The sequence below is a fragment of the Spermophilus citellus genome (genome assembly GCF_964194105.1).
Source record: "Spermophilus citellus genome assembly, chromosome: 1".
NCBI lineage: Eukaryota > Metazoa > Chordata > Mammalia > Rodentia > Sciuridae > Spermophilus > Spermophilus citellus.
Window position 1 is genome coordinate 275,887,034 of NC_138182.1, and position 21,919 is coordinate 275,908,952.

At 40.5% G+C, this 21,919-nt stretch overlaps 1 protein-coding gene and 1 long non-coding RNA gene across 6 annotated transcripts in view; one reads left to right on the forward strand and one right to left on the reverse strand.

Annotated features, from left to right (window-relative positions):
* The window catches only part of OTULIN (OTU deubiquitinase with linear linkage specificity), a 54,919-nt gene that overhangs the window by 8,394 nt on the left and 24,606 nt on the right, over positions 1-21,919 (reverse strand). For 2 of the 5 annotated variants that reach the window (XM_081288515.1, XM_081288519.1), the window contains 3 exons: positions 18,575-18,844; positions 15,268-15,792; positions 5,312-5,361 (listed from right to left, as the gene is read on the reverse strand). In XM_081288515.1, the coding sequence (XP_081144641.1) occupies positions 15,598-15,792; positions 18,575-18,844 (465 nt within the window). In that variant the 3' untranslated portion in view covers positions 5,312-5,361; positions 15,268-15,597. Of the gene's footprint in view, positions 1-5,311; positions 5,362-15,240; positions 15,793-18,574; positions 18,845-21,919 lie in introns of all 5 variants that reach the window. The other 3 variants (XM_081288518.1, XM_081288516.1, XM_081288517.1) reach the window with 3 other exon arrangements.
* On the forward strand, positions 10,124-15,236 carry LOC308646050. Its single transcript, XR_014021304.1, has 2 exons — positions 10,124-13,310; positions 13,371-15,236. It is a non-coding gene; the product is annotated as an uncharacterized lncRNA (long non-coding RNA).

A 21,919-nucleotide genomic window follows, 5' to 3' on the forward strand; every position in this document is an offset into this window, starting at 1 on the left:
TATAAATTTTCATAAAAGGTTCCATGTCAATGCTAATACTTTACAAAAGCGTTTTAAAATAACTAAAGAACAAGCCAGACATATAATAAAACAATGTCAAAATTGTGTGACATTTTTACCACAAGTTAATCTTGGAGTCAATCCTAGAGGACTGATACCTAACCATATTTGGCAGATGGACATCACACACTTGCCAGAATTTGGAAAATTAAAATGTTACAGTTGATACTTCTTCCGGGTTTTTGATGGGCTCCCTTCATGCCAGAGAAAAAACTAAAGATGTTATAGCTCATTGCTTACAAAATTTTGCCACTGTGGGCGTTCCAAAACAGTTAAAAACGGACAATGGTCCTGGTTATACTTCCACCTCTTTTAAACAATTTTGCTCATCATTTGGCATTACTCACATAACAGGAATTCCATACAATCCACAAGGACAAGGCATAGTTGAAAGAGCTCATCAAACTATTAAAATGTACTTATTAAAACAAAAGGAGGGAATTGGAAAGGGGTATATATCCCCCAAAGATAAACTTAAAATAACCCTTTTTACTCTAAACTTTTTAAATTTGGATTCATCGGGACTTAGTGCTGCGGAAAGACATTTGTATCCAAAAAATGTACATAAGCCTAAGGTACTTTGGAAAGATATTCTAACAGGACAATGGAAAGGCCCGGATCCAGTGATAGTCTGGAGTCAGGGCTCTGTCTGTGTTTTTCCACAGGAGGAACAGCAACCGATTTAGATTCCAGAGAGATTAACTAAAACAATTTCTACAGAAAAAGAAGATGATTTGACTCAAATCCATAACAGCTGATATCCAGAGCTCCAGCTTGGCTATTCTTACATCTGTGACAGTGATTAACCAAGGTGTTTTTTTTCAATATCTATTTTATTATTGCATTTTTCCCACATCATAAAGTTCTATTTTATTTTTGAGCTCATACAAACCTAGGTTAATGTTTTTCTGATCAGTTTTATTTTTTGACTGTGTTTTATTTTTTGACTGTGGAGTTTTAAACATTACAATGGAGATTTCACCTAGGTAAAGCTACAAGGCCTTTATTGTCTTATGTGTTGTATGTTATGTGTGCACTGTTTTGTGTTGTATGTCTGTATATGTATATGTCCATATTTCATATATGAGGAGCGCTCATGAAAAAATGGATCCGAATTTTTTTTATTCACGTGATTTATATGGTTTAATTTAAATTAGGTGAACAGCTGTTAATGACTGTTTTTAAAGGTGGTTAACAGATCTGTTTGTTTACTAATTTAAATTAGGTAAACAGCTGTTAAGGATTGTTTTTAAAGGAGTTTAACAGATCTGTTTGTTTACTTTCACCTTTCCTTTTCATTATATTTAATAATTCTGTTCAGGATAATGTCTCTTTAGCATCATTGCCAGAATTTCCATCTCCATCCCAATTCCGGTGAAGACTAAGATAAAACCAAACTACAGCTTCTATGATAGCTATCACAATAAACTGTATAAACTGATGCATCAATGAATATAACTCAACAAGTAATGCTCAATCAAGGACTTGATTTACTTTGGGAGGAAATGGACATATTGATAGACTCCTCCAATTTGAACTGCCTGCAGAACTTGCCTGGACTATATATCAGTTGCATGCATTGTGAAATATCATCTGGTGCACCGAATTGTGGTACTGCTGGCATATCTTTGCTGATGGTGTCACCAGTGATGCAATTTCCTTGCCAGCTCACCCCATGTTAATTGTGGTAATGCTGGCATATCTTTGCTGATGGTGTCACCAGTGACGCAATTTTTCCAAAGGAGCCATCAATTGGCTTGGTGTCGTGGCATTTCTGTATCCTCCTCCCTTCTACTAGTGATGGTCTAAAATTTGGGGGCCAACAGAGGTGAGGCAAAGAACCTCACCCCCCCCCCACTGGCACCAAGGCTAAATTTGGAGGCCAACAGAGGTGAGGCAAGAACCTCACCCCCCTACTGGTGCATAGGCCTATCCACAAGCATGGCTGAATGCTGGACCGGTAGTCAGTGACGGGTTGATCTGATTGCAGTGGATTCAACCTAAGACAGGAAGCTGACGCCTAAAGGTCAGTTCTCCCATGACGGGTAAGAACCATATGTTGAATTGGACAACCTACCAGGCACGGTCCCTAGCCACATTGCTTGTTGCTTAATTAAACAGAAGGGGGCAGATGCTAGGAGCCACAAGCAAATAATATGATGCATGGCACTTTTGGTTGTAAGGTGACATGCCAGCTAGCCACTGAGATGATATGATTATGTTTAGATTTACATTCATATGGAAATTGGACTCCTGCTGTTCACCTTGGCCTGCTACCGGACTCATGTTACGGGACTCCTGGAGAGTTCCCATTGGTTGGGGAAGGATAGTAGGAGGAAATTCCGGGGGAGGTCCAAGCCCCCCGGTTCCGGTAGACGGCGCGTGGGAGGACCGGGTTTAGCTTGCCGGCGCCTACGGAGTATTGGCGGCTTTTTCAAAAATAAAGTTTTGTTCCTGCTTGAGTGGCTCATGATTCTGTGCCCAGCCAAGACTGCGGCAGTTTTTTATATGGTATCCTTTTTAAGTTAAGCTATGTAATTTCAAGTGCACTTTACTAACAAGACTTGTTATCAGCTTCTATAATATGGACATTTAAACAAAAGCACACAAAAACTAGGAATCCTTTCTCTTCAGAAATATGAGGTTTCTATAGGTTAAAGAAAGGCAACAATGAGAGCAGACCAGCTAAAAATGGTTGGACCATTAACTGTTATAACTTCATGAAATTTCCGTGATATGGAGACTGGTCATTACTATAAGATTTAAAGACAGATGTTCCCAACTATGAGCCCTGGGCATGGTGGCTTTGGAGTTGGGTAGATTCCAGTTCCCTGAAGGTGAGGCCATAAACTGCAAGGCCCTACAGATTCAAAGAACCAGTTCTCAAAGTTCAAGTTCATACCATCCTCATCTCACAAAGCAGACACAAAGCAGACATCATCACCAATCACCCAGCACTCTACAGCATTGGCCGCATCCCACAAAGCAGGCCCATTACCCCAGGGTTGCTATATCCTCAAGGCTTTTGGTAGCAAATACTTGTTTCTTGGATTCAGTGATATATTTTGTCTTGATAGGGTAAATCTCTAAGGCTGGTATGACCAAAGAGCCAAATAGCTTCACAAAACTGGACAGAGTCAAACTCAAGATTCTGTCCAGTACCAAAAAGCCCATGTTCATACACTACAGGACAGCTTCCAAGCTGGAGGCCTCAGGCCCACAGCATGGCCTTCCATAGCACTTGCACCTCTCAGCCTTACTGGCCCATCCATCCATCCAAGGAGAGGCTTGAGCCACTACTGTAAGGCCTCTTCCTGGTCTAACATCCTACATGTGATCTTGTTTCAGAACTCCATATGAGATCCAATAAGGAAAAAAGAAATTACCTCAGTCTTCATTTCAGATCTGAACATTAGCAGCAATCTATATTTTTCTTTTTCCTTTTAATAAAATTAAGTCCACAGGGAGTCATTCCTCTACCTAAGGTGGCTGTCAGCCATATCAAAACTATGGGTTTAATTTAAACTGTTGAAATCAATTCCATTAAAATTTTTGTATAGCCTTTGATTAAAACTGACTGCAGGTCAGTGTGACTATATGCTTCATTTAAACAAGCATTGTTACAATTATATATTTAATTGGAAGTTTTTCATTGTTAAGAACATTTATATAATTTTGTTTTTCAGGTTTTTTTAATTTGTACCCATATATTTCAATTAGTTTTTTTTTTTTTAGAGACAGAGAGAGACAGAGACAGAGACAGAGAGAGAGAGAGAGAGAGAGAGAGAGAGAGAGAGAGAATTTTTTAATCTTTATTTTTTTTAGTTTTCGGCGGGTACAACATCTTTGTATGTGGTGCTGAGGATCGAACCCGGGCCTCACGCATGCCAGGCGAGCGCGCTACCACTTGAGCCACATCCCCAGCCCTTCAATTAGGTTTTATATTCTAATTTTACTTTAAATAAAGCTTATTAAACAGTTGGCAGATAATATTGAGATTGCTTTCAGTTTCTTGATTTTCTTGTTCGAATCATTAGCCTGTTCACTCACGAGTTACTTAATTCCTAATCCTGACAATTTTCCTCTTTCAAATTTACATGATATTAAAATTTGACCCTTTGCTTTGGTAACTAAAACTTCTGAGTATTGAGGTAGTTCTATTATTCCCTACCTTATTAAAATATAACATATTCCTTCAGATTTTATTCTGTATTAAAATGATTTTTACTTCCCATAATTTCAGTAATACTGAAAGTACTTCTCTGAGCCCCAACTTCTCCACACTCCTCTTATAGTGGGAATCCCAAAATCAGTTGACTGTGAGAAAAGCAGAATCTGAAACCCTCCAGCTCACATCTAAGAGGTTTGCTCCTATCAGTCTTTATTTTAAAAAGTTTGTTTGTTTGTTTTTTAGTACTGGAGATAGAATCCAGGGGCACTTTACCACTGAACTATGTCCCTAGCTCTTTTTATTTTGGGAGTCAAGGCTTCACCGAGTTGCCTTGAACTTGCAATCCTCCTGTCTCAGCTTCTCAAGTCACAGGGATTATAGGCATGTGCCACTGTGCCCAGCATTATTCTTTTTTTGAAATACAACATCTTCATCTCAAAGATGTCTCTTATTTTTTTAGCCAACTCATAGTATATGAAGTGTTTTATTATAGATCTACACTCCCTAAGATTAAAAGCATCCCACTGACTTGCTCAAGATTGAAATTTTTCTTTTTTACTCCTCTATTACATCTTATAGTTAAAATCCCAGCTCTCAGTGCTTCTCTTACACTGGCCATGCCTTTGAAGTCTTAAGGTGCCAATTTTGTGTCCGCCCACAGTTATGCCTCTCTTCGTGCTCAGCAATGTCAGGGTATGTTCTTGGCTGCCTTAAAGACAGCTTGGAGCTGTACCAACCCAAGTGGCATTAATTGTTCTGTGGGGAGCAGCACTACCATAAGGGGCAAGTATGTAACACCCACCCCACCCTACCCCAGACTTTCCCCCGTCTTCTCTGTCTAGATGAGTCATAAGTATCACCTCCTGCACAACCCATGCCCACCAGCAGAGTTCCACCGATGCCACAGCCATAACTATCTCCTCGTCACTCTCCCCTGCAGCCCTTCCTGAGTACCCTGTGTGCTCCCACTGGCCTAACCGTGGAGTTTTGCTCAGACCAAGCTTTCCTTTTTGACACTATCAAAAGCAGTGCTGGGGTGGAGGGGAAATTCGTCTTTCTTGTATCTTTCTGCCCACTTACCTAAACAATGCAAGCCAGTAAATGCCATGTCAACTTCACAGTTCAGCACACTGGTGTTCAAACAAAAGGAACAAAATCATGAACTATGTATGCATCCTTGCTCTGTCCCCCTGCTTAATAGCCATGCATCAGGTAAGTGACTAGTGCCCCTGAATCAGCCTCCTACAGCTTTTATGATCTACGGGATATCAAGATTTGCAGTGTGACTGGTGGCAATTCAGGAAGACAGGTGGCTCCTCTACTAATCTTTCAAGTCACAGGAAAGCACTTCAGTCAATGAATCTGTGAATGGTTTGGTTTCCTTCAACAAAGAAAAAAAAAACTAGAACTTTCATGAAACAAAGTGTAACCTTACCTCAGGTTCAGAAACCCTTGAACCTCAAGACCAAAATAGAATAACAGATGGAGTAACTATTTTCAAATTTACATTACGCTGTACACCTAGACTCCTGTCAGACTTTTCACCTGTCTTATGGAGAAAGTCCTCTGGGTCTAATAGCCAAGGAGAATTGGTCATCTGTGGACAGACCTTGCAAGTTCATGGTGATAAAGAGGACTTCCTTACCCAGCTAGTTCTACCACCTCTGCCCCAGATGCCTCAGACACCAGAAAACAGCACTCTTCCTCAGCCTGCAACTATGCCTCCCAATGCTATTTAATTCAGCTCTGTGGAAAAGAATAAAAATGGTCCACAGACCCCTCCCACCTTAGTTGGGAATCCAGTTCTACAGGCTTCCAGTGCCTTAAACCTGGGCCTGTTTCCATTACTAAACACACCCTAGTGATCGATCCCAAAGTCTGTTTTCCAGCCCTGACTTGTTCACAAGCTCCAGATCCAGTACTAAGTCACCTCCCAACATCTCTCCTCTGGGGGTTCCAGAGAGGCCTTGGTCTCATAGCCCCTCCCTGCACACTTCTTGCCCACCCCTCCCACTGTCTCCTGACTTATCAGAGGAACCACATCAGCAGCGGCCCAGAAACCTACTCCAGATCCAACCGGACCCTAATCCCTCCAGTGCTGCCTCCTAGCCTCTCCCATTTCCAGCTTCCCTCTGCAGTCCCACAGCTTATCTCAGATACTCCTGCTCACCTTGGGCCTGGTGGTTACAGAAGCCTCCAGACTGGTCTTTCTTCTCCAGGCTTGTTTGTCCCCAGGATAGGATGTAAATAACACCTCCTAGAATTGTGCCGCACCCCACCTACACACCCATTCCCAGAAGTCCCCCGATTCCCCTGTTCCCTTCCTCCACTGCAGATAGTTCTAAGGCACCCAGCCTGCTTCTCTAGGCTGGCCATTCTTGCTCTGGGCATGGATGGTTGTGAGGCCAGCCTGGCACTTCCACCGAAGTACATCAGCCTATCCAGGCTCTGTACAGAAAACAAGAACCTAGTCAGCATTCAGGATTAACAGCTACTGAGAAGCAAGAACAAAACAGGGACTCCTGATGGACCAGCTTCCTGTTCCAGAGTCTTAACTCTCTATCACCCCCATCCACAATGAGGGCAAAGGACTAAGGGATTTTTTAAAAAGAGAATTTGCAGAGATGGTTTCTTTGCAAAGATCTGTACTGGGTCCCACTCCACTCAAGGGTGTGTCTTAGGTTGAAAGAGACCTCTTAACAACTGAGTGACAGGGCTTTTCAGGAGCCATTCAGAGAACTTGAACTGGCCCCAACAGTGCCGGGACTCAGGAGGTTGGTGTCTGACTCACCCGTTGAATCTGAGGGAAGAGGTGTACTGAGGCTGCCTTGAATAAGCCAAGGCTGATAGGAAGGGGTGCAAATGCCTTTCTCTTGATGAGACCTGGCCACAGTGATCACCAGGTGGGCCTGGGGTCATCTTCAGGCCTGTCCAACAGTACTACATTGGGGAAGGGGTACGAGCAAGGCTCAGCAGAAAGAAGCTGGGTTGTCACTGGATTCTGAGAAGCTGCCAAGGAAGAAGTAGGTCAGAGTACAGAGCATTGGCACAACGGGGCAGCTGTCAATGAGAGGCTCTGAATTGGGGACAAGAGGTGGGGGATAGAAGGGTCTCCAAAGATTCCTGAAAGTACCCCAAGAGAGGAAGAAAGAACATGAGCTAAGCCCTGCTCAGCCTCAGGCAGGGAGGCCAGTTTAGGACAACTTCAAGAGTTAAGACCTTGCTCTCTCCCTCTCCTCGCCTCCCTCCTCCTGTTTCAACTCTGGAGGGCCAGACAGGGCGGCCAGCCATTAGTCGTGGCTCTAACACAGTTGGGATATTCCAACTTCTTAAGTAGAAAAGGAATATGAGTTTGCTCTTGAATGCTCCTAAATGTCCATGTACTAAAGGCTTGATCCCCAGGGCAGGGCCACTGGGAGGTGGTGACTAGTGGGAGGTCTTTAGGTCATGGGGGCCATGCCCTTGAAAGGGACTAGAGAATCCTCATCTCTTCTTCCCTTTTGTTTCCTGGCCATGAGGTGAGTGGTTTTGTTCCGCCACATGCTTCTGCCTCAACACAGGGTTAAACACAGTGGGTCTTTCCTGTCATGAGCTGGAACCTTAAAAACTGAGCCAAAACATTTTAGAGCTGACTAATACAAATAGCATTTGGCAAATTCATATGACTATAAGCTCTATTAACAGAGTACTCAGCAAAGTCACAGGATGCAGGGGAAGTTTTCCCACCAAATACATCTTGAAGGATGGAAAGATTAAAAAAAAAAAATTACTCTGTGATTTCATCCCTGGAGTCATGCACAGTTCAGCTCACTTGTTAGGGATGCACAAGAGCTAGGTGAAGGGTGGTGACCGTGAGGGAGGGTTGGTGGTCAGAAGGGAGTTGAGAGGGGTGAGCCTCAGCTGGATGATTCTGATTTCCCTGAATTTGAAAGCAAACCAAGCCCAGAGAAGTCACTCTAGTGAAAGGACAAAGGTAGTTCCACCTTTCTCCCCTGAATGTGCTCTGACCCCAGGACACCTACACAACAGCCCTCCCCCCACAGTCTACATCTTTTTTTTTTTTTTAATGTTTTTCGTTGATAAACCTTTATTTTATTTATTTATATGTGGTGCTGAGAATCAAACCCAATGCCTCACACATGCCAGGCAAGTGCACTACCACTGAGCCGCAGCCACAACCCCACAGTCTACATCTTTAAGGTTCTTTTCTTATCTCCAAAGAAGGACAAGCCCTCCAAGAACTAAGATAAGCTGAGTTCTTGTTTCTTTCAACCAAAGAGCTCAATAAGAACCCCCAATTGCCCCTCAGTCTGTCTTCCCTTCTCACTGCTCCTATCCCTACAAAATCCCTCTTCTGTTAAATACAAATATAAAAGCCAAAGGTTGTTAGAACATACAACTGTTGGGCAAGGAACATGAACAGTTGGCTCCCAGAAAATGACCTACAAATGGCTTGTACAAATGAACGTATGTTCTACTTTACTCAAAAGTAAAGAAATGCAAACTGAACTTCCAACTTGCAGCCCAGCAAAGATCAGAAAGTTTGATAAAGCTTGGTGTTGACTAGGACCTATAAATCAACAGGACCACTCTACAGGGTAGTTTGACAAGAGGTTTCAAGCACACACTCAAATTAGGGAAGGAGAGCAATGTAACAGGCAAAGAGTATAAATAGGCAACAGAGCCCAGACAAAAGAAGAAGAAAACAAAAAGAAAATGCAGAATGTCCAAGGTTTGGGCAAGGCAGAGGGGTGAATAGAAACATATTGGATAAATACCTGCTTGTTTAACCACACTAAAGCACCTAAGCAGCTGTGCTTCTCTTTACCATTTGGAGGTTGTAAAACCTTCAGAAGGGCTTCCAGAAGACCCACTGTCAGGACCAGAGTTTTTCTCTCCACTCCCAGGGTGAAAGAAGGTCAAGGAGGAGGAAGTGCTAGAAGCACTGGCCTCAAAGTTGAGCTGAGCACCATAACTCAGACAAGCAGAGGGAGAAAGTGTGTTTATATGCAACACTGAAAAAGCTGATGAACCCACATGAATGGGACAGTGAAGGAGAATGGTTTGTTGTTGCTGCCCACCACCAGCTTAACACTGTTTTCTAGGGGATGCCCAATCCCTAGCTAGTAGGTCCTTCAGAAGTCCAGCACCATTGTGCAATACTTCAGGCTCAGCAGTTCTGTTTTTTTAATATATTTTTTCGTTGTTGATGGATTTTATTGTATTCATTTATTTATATGTGGTGCTGAGAATCGAACCCAGTGCCTCGCACATGCTAGGCAGGTGTTCCGCCACTGAGCCCCACTCCCAGCCCCTCAGCATTTCTTTGACTATGAGGAAGGCACAACTCTGCAGGCTCATCCTTCATTCTCTGCTCTTGCAATGCCTGTGAACATCCTGCCCCATTTTTAGATTATTAACTTCTTTCAGTGACATCCTAACTCATATCAACCAATACGAGTTCTTGCTATCACATTTCCAGTAGCTGAAATGGTTAAAGCTGGCCTCGCTCAGCAAACACAAGCAAGGCTGGGTCAGGATTGGGCTGCAGCCCCGCTCTTGCAGGCTGAGATCTTCCTCTAAATCTGTTACATGCTGGCATCTCACTTAATCCACACCAGCATCCAAGATAAGACGACTATGCAAGGTAGAGTTGAAGACATTGAGATTTAAGGAGGTTCAGTAACTCACCCTCACTCAACCCTGTTAGAATCCAGTAGTGGGAATGCTCATTAATCCAGGTCTAAGTCCAAAACTGTGTTTTTGAAGGTATGTGCTAATCACTTCACCTCATATAACTCTATCTCTGCCCAACAAGGCCTCCCCAGAATTGATTCCTGCACTCCAAAGCGCAGGAGTGAGGTCAAGAGTCACTGACCTGGACACCACAGGCCTGCCCTGGGGCGCTGGAAAGTTAAAGCATTGGATCACAATCTGCCAAAGTCCTCAAAAGCAGGCATTTAACTACAGTGACACAGCCAGGCTTCTTGAGTTTATTTTTAGTTATTTATTTTTACAATCCTCAGCATCCAGGTTTGCTAAAGGGGATCAACAGCAAAACCCAAGAGTAGGAGTGGCCCCAAGAGTGAAGACAAGAGACTCAACAGGTGATAGGAAACTCTTGCCCTCTGAGCCAGGAATCTGGATGAGTTTGCCAATAAGAAGTAAGGCCTCAAACTGTCCAGAACCTCAGGGGCATGTTTTTCAAAACAGGAGAAATTTTTGGCAAGTTCAAACATCTTATAGTGTAAACAGAGGAGATGATGTTAAACAAGCCGGGGGCTAGCAGGGTTGGGTTCCCACGAGCGCTCTCCCTTCACGGCAGACTCCCCCATGGAAGAAAAACACCATCAACTCTGGCAGAAGTTACAACATTGGGCTGTTATCCTCCTCAAATCCATAATATAGAAAGTTAGAAACTGCCAAAAGCAAGGTAACAACACCAAAAGAGTATTACAAACACAATAAAAATGAGAAGATATATCCCTAAATACATTAATTCTGGTTGTGTTCCCACACTGAAATACTCCCAAGTCATCACCATCACTATGGATTCCTGAGGTTCTTCTAAAAGGTACTGTATTTTTAGCACCACTTATGTGAATACAAATCAAGGCATTTTTCAATATGTAAGTGAAAGTTCCTAAAACTGAGTATAACAAATTATTTTGAAGTTATAATTAAGCTCAAGCACCCTTGGTTACTAGGAATATAATTACCAAGACTGGATATTTTGAATCCAGTGTTCTTTCTTTGTATTGACCCATATTTGGCAATTTCATTCCTGACCCAAACTTACACCTAAGAAATCAATGGGCTTAACTGAAATTAAACTCCAATCAGTGTCCTCCTCCATTAATGCTACTGAAGCCTCTGGGCATTCAAAATGCTATAAGGAGGCCTAGGAAGAGAGACATAATAAATGGTCTACTGATATGATGTTTCACTATGATTAACATGTTTCCAGACTTAATGGCCGCCACATCTTCCATATACATACCAATTCATTTTACCATTCCCAATTATAAATTTCAATTTATTGTTTAGAAAAAATCACATGGGACACCTCACATCCACCCTCTCAGAATACTACTGGGTCCCAAGCTATGGGGCTACCACCCACCTAAAGAAAGGAATGCAGTGACTGTAGGCCAGCATGGGTACACACACAAAAGGTACCCACATACCTCTTCTGGTAATGGCCAAACCCACCTGGCTCCTACGGATACTACCTCCAGGAAAAGCCCAGGGTAGCAGATGGCCAAACCATCTGCCAATTGAATTTGGTGCTTTTCATGGCTCTAGGTTACAAACTGAATTACAAGACCATTAAATCAATATTATAAAATCAGTTGCCTACATCCTTCCCCACAACCTCACTAAACCACTGCACAGCTCAGTATGGGCTCCCTGGTCTCTCCATCGCCCTAGGAGAGATCACAATGTTTCCCAAAGAAGCTATGCATTAAAGACTATACTTCTCTTAAATAGAGGATTTACATTTTAGAAATATGAATTTGTGGAATCCATGCACATAAGTCCTCCCATTCGTTCAGATTCTTCTCTTTTTAAAACCTAAACACAGGGCTGGGGTGTGGCTCAGTGGTAGAGTGCTTGCCTGGCACATGTAAGGCACTGGGTTCGATTCTCAGCACTATATAAAAATAAAATAAAGATATCGTATCCACTTACAACTAAAAATATTTTTTTAAAAAACCTAAGCACAATTAAAAAGAACCAATTAAAAAGAAAAAAAAAACAAGCACAGAAGATCTTACCTTCTGTGTATACTGCTCTGTTATTATGATACTTTAAAGGTTATTCTAAAATCAGTTCTTCATCCTCACTTCTCTTCATAGTTCCTTAGGCCATATTTTTTATAGCATTCATTTAAAAAAAAAAAAAAAACTTTATTTATTTATTTTTATGTGCTGCTGAGAATAGAACCCAGAGTTTCACATGTGCTAGGCAAGCACTGAGCCACAACCCCAGTCTCTCCTTAGGCCATTTTTAAATTACTTGATATTTTACCCTGCCTTGCTATACTATTTGGGGATTTTATATGTTTCACCCACATTTCAGATTCACATGCAGTGAAGGCTTTCTGTTTATTTTTCTAGCAGTCACAGATCTTAAAATTAAGGCATTTTTGTGCATACCAGAAGTGATTCCCCCTGGTTTATGCTTCTGAAAATATTTTCTGGTCTTCAAAGGGGAGAACCTATAAGTACTGCTTAAGAAAAACACATTAAAAAATGACCAAGCCATGTTTTAATATCAAAAGAAGACCCAGCTCTGTAAGTCCTATGTATATGTTCAGATGGCAGGGGCACTATATAATTAAAGATGACATAGCACTTCAGTCATTAACTGGAAAGTCTTCATAAAAGTAAACTACTAACTCTTAGAACAGCACCTTGGGATGAGGGAAAGGGCAGGAAGAACAACACAGAGCCTCTAACCAAAGGAAGGAGGAGGGAAAAAAAGATGAAGCCCATAAAAATCTACAAATGCTTCTTCCAAAAGAGGTGTTATCAATTCATTTGGCCTGAGATTTTACCTGATAAACTCTAAAACTAGAGGGGAGTAGAACAAAAGGATTCAAAACCAATATTTGCTCACCTTAACCAAGGAAAATATCTTAGTAGACATTAAGAGAATATATTATAGTGTAATAAAAGTGTAAGTGGCTATATAAAGAAAACAGGATTAATCCTGCTCTTTGCACTTAAAACATTTTCATATGCGATATTCTAGAGAGAAGGAATGGTAATACTGCAGACCAAACCCCACATATTCCCATATCACAAGCTGGAGACCATAGCTGCTGCCTGTTCCCTGATACTGCCCTCACTGATCCTAGTGCAGAGTGGATGCTGAACATCCAGAAGTTCAGGCGAGGGAGGAGGAGAATCTGAAAATGTTCTGGAAAAGCAATGTTCATTCCATGGGACACAACACAGAGAAATGCTTTTAGGTTTAAATGTGCCTTAAAGGAGCTCAAAGGTTTAAGTTCTGCCAATATCTCTAAACTTCTGAACTCTTGCAATATAAACTCTTAGAAAGTAAGCATAGTGTAGTTCTCACTGCCTTGCCCCCTTCTAGAACACCATACCATTTTAAAGATTCCTCTAAGTAGATTATTCTCTTGAATCCATTTTTATCTTAATTCAATTTCTATACTATTGATGTCACTCACCAGCTCAAGACCAAAAATGAAAAATGAAATTAAGACTCTGAGCAACTAAAATTGAATACTGCAACAAAAAAAAAAGAATTTTTAAATGAACTAATCATTTCTATTTCATTAAGTACTATTTCTTTGAAAGCTTTCTTTTCTGATGTTATTCTGCTAAACCTGGATGACAGTCTGATAGCACAGTGTGAGAAGGTCTTTGAACAATAAGCAACAAAATAAACACCCCCCTTTCAAATTTTTACCAATGTGGTGGCTAAAACTACAATTTCTGTAGACTTAAATTTAAAATGTAAGCAAATTGCCCAGAAGTCCAGTTCAAGTTCACTAAGATTAGAACATTTTCAAAATGCATTAATCATGAGTTTTAATATCCTATTATTCACATTCAATAATGTATATGAACCAATGGTCAGATTCAATATATCCCAAGGGCACAAATCCCTATTGCCAAGTATAATCTAAATATTTCAAGCTGTGCTCTAAAAGAATGCTCATAAATGAATGGTAAACATTTCCTATCATATAGTTACAAATACTAAACTTGTCAAAGCCAAGAAGTCATTATTATTACTTTAACTGGGCTTCTAGGTACCTCCTTATTTAAGATACCAATGTATTTCACTGTGAAAAGCACAAAGCCTCTCTAAAGTATTCACATACATTTATAGAATCTGATTCAAAATGCTACTTGATACATGTCTAGTAAAATGTGGTGAATATCACCAAGTAGGTACTAGGAAAAGTACTAATGTAACAGTCTGAATACTTTGTGCAGGCTGAGCTTTCTTAACTAAGACTTAACTTTTTATTAACAGACACAGATTTTCAAAAAGTGTAGAAAACTTATTAATCATATTAAATTAGATCAAATATTTTAGTTATTATAAAATAAGCTCAGTACTTGAGGGAAACATCAACTCCACAAATGTTGAGCCAATTCAGGTGCCACCAACAGAATACTGAAGAGTGATGTGTCTGGTTCACATGAACAATGACCACAGTGCACATCCCTTGCAGACCAGCTCAGCAGCACTGTCCCCTTTAGCAGCTCCAGTAAACACCTCGCCTGTGCCCAGCAGGTCATCACTGCTTTTCTCAGGCTGCCCAAGCCAAAGCAAGGACACATGCGGCTCAGCCACCCTTCTGCACACTGTTGCTTTAGCTTGCTCAGGAAAAATCTCAGGTTGGTTGCTGTTATTTATCCCCTGCCAGCAGACAGGATATCAGCCCATTACATGGATCTGGCAATGATGCTACCTTAAACACAGCATGAAAAGGGCAAGAGAAGATCAGGAGCCCAGCTTGTCCCCACCTCTGAACTCTGAGCAGTGACTGAAATCATATGGCCTTAGATTCCTCCTCTAAACACATGGGTGGATATAAACTCTGTTTTAACTATAAAACTGTGACTCTTTGGAACTTTAGAATAATTAACAGCCCCTGACACTGGAGTACAACTACAAGAAACATTCATCCATGCTAACAGGGACCTGTACCATGTCCCAGACTCTGGAACATTGGGGACAGTAGACACCTGTAACAATCACTAGATTCCACTGTATCTCCTCCAAACTTGAAAAAAACAAAAAAAAACCCACTCTTGGGCCCAATTCTTCATCTTCTATGAGACCATCTGCTTAAAATAGCATTACTTAATATGTAAGTCTGAACCACTGCTCATCCCTCCATAAGATGAGAATATCAGAGGATGATGATTGTGCCATTAACAAATCTCCCAGAACTGTGCCACTTAAAGCAGACTGCATAGAATGATCACTACAGAGACCCATTTCCACCAAAGAAAAATTACCATCTTAAAACTTAAAAGCCATTTTACCAGTAGAGAGAATTTTGACTTGAGACATGAACATATTCTTCAAAATGAGTTTCCTCTAAAACAAAGTATTTGCTTTATGGAAATGCAGTATGCACTTTCCAAAGGTATGCTCTGAAGGTCCCAATGAAACACATTGGGTCCCAGATAAGGGAAAACAGTTGTTCTTATTATGAAAAGTTAGTCTTCAGAACACCCCAGTCCAACTTGGCTCCCAGGGGCCCAAGAGTTCTCACAGACTGTTCTTGGAGACCAGCAGAGGCCTGAGCCCAAGCTGAGGAGCTGCCTGTGCACTTTTGCCATGTCCTCAGACTGTCCAGGCAGGTGAGTCTCTCACAGACTTGTCTCCTCACATACTCTGACAGGGATATTATAGTGCCGATCATCCTCAGCGATGAGGGTCACCACCGGCCAGTCCTTGGGTGGGTCAGTGGGATAGACTGTAATGAACTCTTCAGTGTTGTACTTGGAGAGCCGGTACACCTGGATGGTATGGCGCACAGCATAGGCAAGAAGGAACATTTCAACCTGTGGAGAAGGAGCAAATGGGATTCTTAAGGAAGCCACACCAAAAGATGGGGTCTACACCATGTTCCATCTATTACCCTGACCACACACACAGCAGTAGCTTACACTTCGACCTTTTTTCCTCCTCTCCTTTGGACCCAGTCCCAATTCTTATTTAAAAAAAAAAAAAGAGAGAGATACTCAAGAATGGAGCATACATTTGGTAAGGTACCCATACCCAGAATATATAAAGAATACTTAAACTCAACAATTAAAAAAATATAACCAGAGGCTGGGGTTGTAGCTCAGTGGTTAAGCACTTGCCTCACGTGTGAGAGGCACTGGGTTCAATCCTCAACACCACATAAAAAATAATAAATAAATAAATAAATAAATAAATAAAACAAAGATATTAAAAAACATATATATCTCTAGCTTAAATACTGGGCAAAGGGCTGGGGATGTGGCTCAAGCGATAGCGCTCTCGCCTAGCATGCACGCGGCCCGGGTTCAATCCTCAGCACTACATACAAAGAAAGATGTTGTGTCTGCCGAGAACTGAAAAATAAATATTAAAAAAAAATTCTCTCTCTCTCTCTCCCACTCTCTCAAAAAAAAATAAATAAAGGTGAATATTTCATAATAATATATAAAAAAAAATACTGGGCAAAGGATTGCAAAGACATGTCTCCAAAGAAGACATGCAAGTGGCCAAATTAGCACATGAAAAGATGTTCAACATCCTACGTAATTAGAGAAAAGTAAATCAAAACCACAATGAGATACCACTTCACACCCACTAGAATGGCTATAATAAAAAAGCCAGGGGCTTGGGTTGTAGCTCAGTGGTGCACTTGCCTAGCATGTGAGAGGTTTGATCCTCAGCATCACCAAATATAAAATAAATAAAGGTATGTGTTCACCTACAACTTAAAAAGTAATAAAAAAATATTTTAAAAAGCCAGATGACAATGGGGAGTGACTCCTTAAAGAATACAGGGTTTTCTTTGGGGGTGATGAAAATATTTTGGACTTCATAGAGCTGCTGATCCCATAGCACCATAAATGTACTAAATGTCAGTGAGTTGCATACTTTAAATGATTATTTATGTTATGTGAACTTCATCCCAATTTTTTAAAAAAGATAGTAAAAATGCTGGTAAAGATGTGGAGAAATGGGACACTAATTCATGGCTAGTGGGAGTGTAAACTGGAACAAACTATTTTAAAATGCAGTATGGCTATTCCTCAAAATGTTCAACGAAGGATCACCATCTGCCATAGCAATTCTACTCCTAGGCATACAACCAAGAGAACATGTGTCCACACAAAAAATCATCCCTGAATGTCCACCGCAGGATTATTCCTAGTAGCTAGAAGGTGGAGGCAACCCGAATACCTGTCAAACTAACAAATGAATAAATACAATACTTTCATACAATGAGATGTTGCTTTTCAATAAAAAGGAATGAAGTACTGATCCATGCAACAGTATGTGGATGAATCTTAAAAACATTATGCTAAACAAAGGAAGCCAGTCACAAAATACCACACAGTATATGACTCCATTTATATGAAATGCCCAGAATAGGCAAACTAGAGACAGAAAGTAGCTTTGTGGTTTCCCAGGGCTACACGGAAGGGAGAGTAACTGCTAATGGGTTTGAGGTGTCTTTTGGGGGTGGTAAATTGGTCTAAAATGAGACTGCAAGTGGTAGTTTCAAAACTTTAAAAGGGTGAACTTGTTGGTATGTAAATTACATTTCAAGAAAGCTGCTATTAAAAGAAGAATGGACACTACTGTAGCAGACCTTGTAGGATCTCATAAAGGACTAACTTCAGTTTAACATGCAAACCACACTCTCCTAGGCTTTTTATTACAAAGTATTAGCAATGGTTCAGGAGATGTGAGCAACCCACATTATGCATACAGATAATTTTTTTATATTAATCATCCTGCCTGGCCCAGCAGTGACACACTGAGAAAAACAATGGAACAGATTTCCACCCACCAGGATGACTCAGCAGGAACTCAGCTCTCTACTCCTTGCAATATCTGTCCTGGCACTCGGGCCTTTTGGGAAAAAGTGGTACGAGAGTCTGCCGTGTAAGGAGAATGGGGTAGCCTCAAAGGTTGGCTATTCAAGGTGTGGTGACTCAACTATTGCTTTAAGAACAAGATTGTTATGGGCATCTATATAAGATCAAAGAGCCTGAGCTGCCAAGATTAAACAAGACCTTCAAATGGCTCCTCCACATGCTTCATTTATGTCTACCCTTCCAGAGCCAAGGGTACTAATTATATCCATCACCCCTAGAAGAAAGTCCAGGATAATATTGCTAATGATTATAAAACAGGACTACACATCTTCGACATACCTCATTTGAAAGGGTAGAGCTCAATTCCCCTCGAGAGTTGAATGGATTTAGTGACTGGCTTCTAACAAACAGAATATGGTATAAGTGCCTGTGTGCAACTTCCCTACTCTCTACGTGGACCATTCTGAGAAAAGTCAGCTGCCATGTCATGAGGACACCCAAGAAGCCCTATGGTAAGGAACCATGCCCTCCTATTAACTGTAAGGAACTAAGGACCTCTGTCAAGAGCCATGTCAATAGGCCATGGAAGTAGATCCTTCAACCCCAAGGAAGACTGTAGCCCCAAATAACATGATTAAATCTTATGTGACCCTCGGCCACAACCACCTAAGCTGCTCTTGAATTCCTGACCTACAAACACTGTGAGATGTTTGACAGTTAACACTGCTGTTTTGAGGTAATGCACTCCAAAGACACAACTCACCTGTTCAAGGCCACCAGTGTGTCCCACCTGGTTTAAGTGGTTCCTCAGTAGCTGTCCAGGGTCATTCGATGTGTCCCGAGCAAACAGGAGCACAGAGAAAAATGGTACTTCCTTTCCCTTCTCTTTATCATCATATAGTTCAATGGCTCTGTTTAGCATTAGAAATTTTACAGCTTCATAGAGGCAGTATTCCTCTTCTTCATTTGTGAACAGTTCATCACAAGCCATTTGCCTTGCTTCAGCAGTTCTCATTTCAGCCAGGCTTGCCCACTACAATAAGGAAGTTATGTAATAGTTAGAATTTTTGTTCTAAAAATCCCTGGTATACTTTCATACTATAAACACAGAATTATGTTCAAAAGCAGGGACTATAAATCATCCTAATGTAGCCACAATGTTTTTAAGTTTCAGATCAATCAATGGCACTCTTAAGATCACACAACTCCTAGTTCGGCCTTTCCCCCATTAATCTAAAACAGAAGCACAATGTGATAAGGAGAAGCCCTGGGCCACGGTATGAACTTCTGACTCCTCTAACTTCCCAGGGGATGAGACTGAGCTAGGCAGGCAGAGATACTAATGAAAAAGCTAACGTGTTTATGTGAGGCCTGTGTGTAGAGCTGTATGTAGTAGGGAGCTACAACTACCCTTTGAGGGGTTTTCACAAACAGTGACCACTCAGAAACAAAACCTACCATCTAAAATGGAAGATGGCAAAGAACACTGTGGGATCTTTAGCTTATTAAACTTACCCTCTAACCTATTAAAAATATACATGAGCTTCATATAAATAAATCCATTCTGACTCCTAATTAAGAATAAAGCAGAGTATCAGGTATTCAGTTAGTATAGGTAGACTTCTTAAGTGAACAAGAAAACCCTATAAATATATGTGCTTTTAAGTTACAGTGAATGAGTAAAGAGATGACAATATAAATAACAGTCCTTATGAATAATCAATAATTTGTGTACCTTTCAAAAGCCATCAGAGATTTTAAATTCAATAATTTTTAATGGTAATGACTACACAGAACCCCCCAAATATTTAGGCTAAAAGCTAGAACATGTTGTCCACATTTCATGTTTTCTAAAAGTAGACCAAGTTGACAGTCCAGAGCATGGATCTAGAGTCAGAAAGTCAGGATGGAAACAAGGCCTCACCACCAAGCAACTGATGGCTTTTGCAGAGTGTTTAACCAAACTCTGGGCCTTGGTTTCTTCATCTATAAAACAAGGCTGATCATAACAACACCAATGTCATGATTGTAGCAATAAAACAACATGTGAAACTTAAGTGTACATCATGGCACAGAGGACAGTTAGTAATACTGGCTGAGATAATTAATGAATAAGTTTAATGTGATTACAAACTGGCCTCACTTAAACAGTCCCAAATATGAGACTTTAATTATAGTAGTCATACCCAATAAAGCAAAAATAGCATTTTACCAGATCCTTCTTATTACCTATAGCTCTGCTAAGCACTCTCCCACTCACTCACACAGGGCCACAGCCCTGCCCTCAACCTTCCACTGACCCAGGAGTGAGAAGGCACAGGCATCCAGTCCCTCAAAATCCTAAGTTCCACTCCAACAGGTAATGAGAACAGACCCCCTCTTCCTTTCTCTCTCCCACTTCTTTACAGTGGAAGATGAAACTTCCTTTGACAGTGTACTTTCCAGTAAACATTTCTTATCTTTGTATTAAAAACTAAGTTTGAGAAAGTCAGGGCCCCAGTTTATTCATCAACAAAGCATTAACCAAATGTCTATTATGTATCAGGCTTGCTGCTAAAGGACTAGGTGCAAAGGAAGAAATAGGGTGTCTCTCAGGGATTTCAAAGTTGAACAAGGGCAGAGAGACTAAATTTGAGTGAACAGATCACCACTTGAGGTGATGCTAGGAAGGACCTCTCGTCTAACTTCCCTTTACCTGACCCCTCTTCCACCAACAAAGCCTGGAACAACTGATGGGCCCTAAGCTCACTGTACCTAGGAAGGGAACTCCAAGTTGCTCAAAGCAAGCAACTGAGAAGTCAATGCAGGCCCACGTACAAGCAGGACATCTCACTCAGAGGAGAGAGCAAAATCACAGGGAGAATTTTAAACACAAAGTTTAAAACACCAGGAAGCACAGACCAAGTTCTCCCTGAATTGTCTCAGACAAATTCTTAGGACACTTTTCAAACAATAAGTTACTAAATCCACTTATTGAGAAGTCACTGGAAACAAAGTAAGTATTTAAGATACAGGGATAGAATATTAAACCATAACTGGGAAGAACTTAATAAGCCTGAGTTAGTTTTATTGCTATATAAGAAATATGAACTAAATCGTATCTCTGAAATTTATAAATATGAATTAGAACAAAGATTACATTTGTTAAAGTTAACCTTTAAGAAAGTTAAATATATTGTTATAGATACACTAGCATACAACATCTCAACCAAGATTAGATAATGGTGATATTCCTCCATTTTACCAAAGACCTCACGGGAACAGTTTGCATTCACTTAAAAATTTGAGATTCCATCTTACTCCAGTCAGAATGGCAATTATCAAGAATACAAGTAACAATAAATGTTATATATATATATATATCCAAAAGACTTAAAATCAGCATATTACAGTGATGGAGCCACATCAATGTTCATAGAAACTCAATTCACAATAGCTAAGCTATGGAACCAACCTGGGTGATCTTCAACAGATGAAAGGAGGTATATATGAATGGATATAACAGAAAATGAGATATATATACACAATGGAATATTACTCAGCCATAAATAAGAAAGAAATGATGGAATCTGCCAGGAAATGGATGGAACTGGAGACTTTATGCTAAGTGAAATAAGCCAATGACAAAAAACCAAAGACCAAATGTTCTATATGAAATATGGATGCTAACACACACTAAGGGTATAGGAGGGAAGAATAGAAGTCCTTTGGGTTAAACAAAGGGGAATGAAGAGAAGGGAGGGAGAACAGGATAGGAAAGACAGTAGAATGAATCAGACATAACTTTCCTATGTTCATGTATGAATACACAACCAGTGAAACTCCATCCCAAGTACAACTGCAAGAATAGGATCCTAATGAGAATAAGTCATACTCCATGTATGTATAAAGTCAAAACACACTCTGTCATGTATATCTAAAAGAATAAATTTAAAAAAAATTCTAAGTAGTTATATAGATAATAATGTCCCTATATAGCAAACTATATGAATTGTAGAAAAGCATATTGATAGAATAAAAAATCTTTTATTCTTTTCTTTTCCCCATTGGATTAGTTTATTCTTATCATGAATAAAATGTAAAAGTGAAAGACAGCTGTTCATGCAAC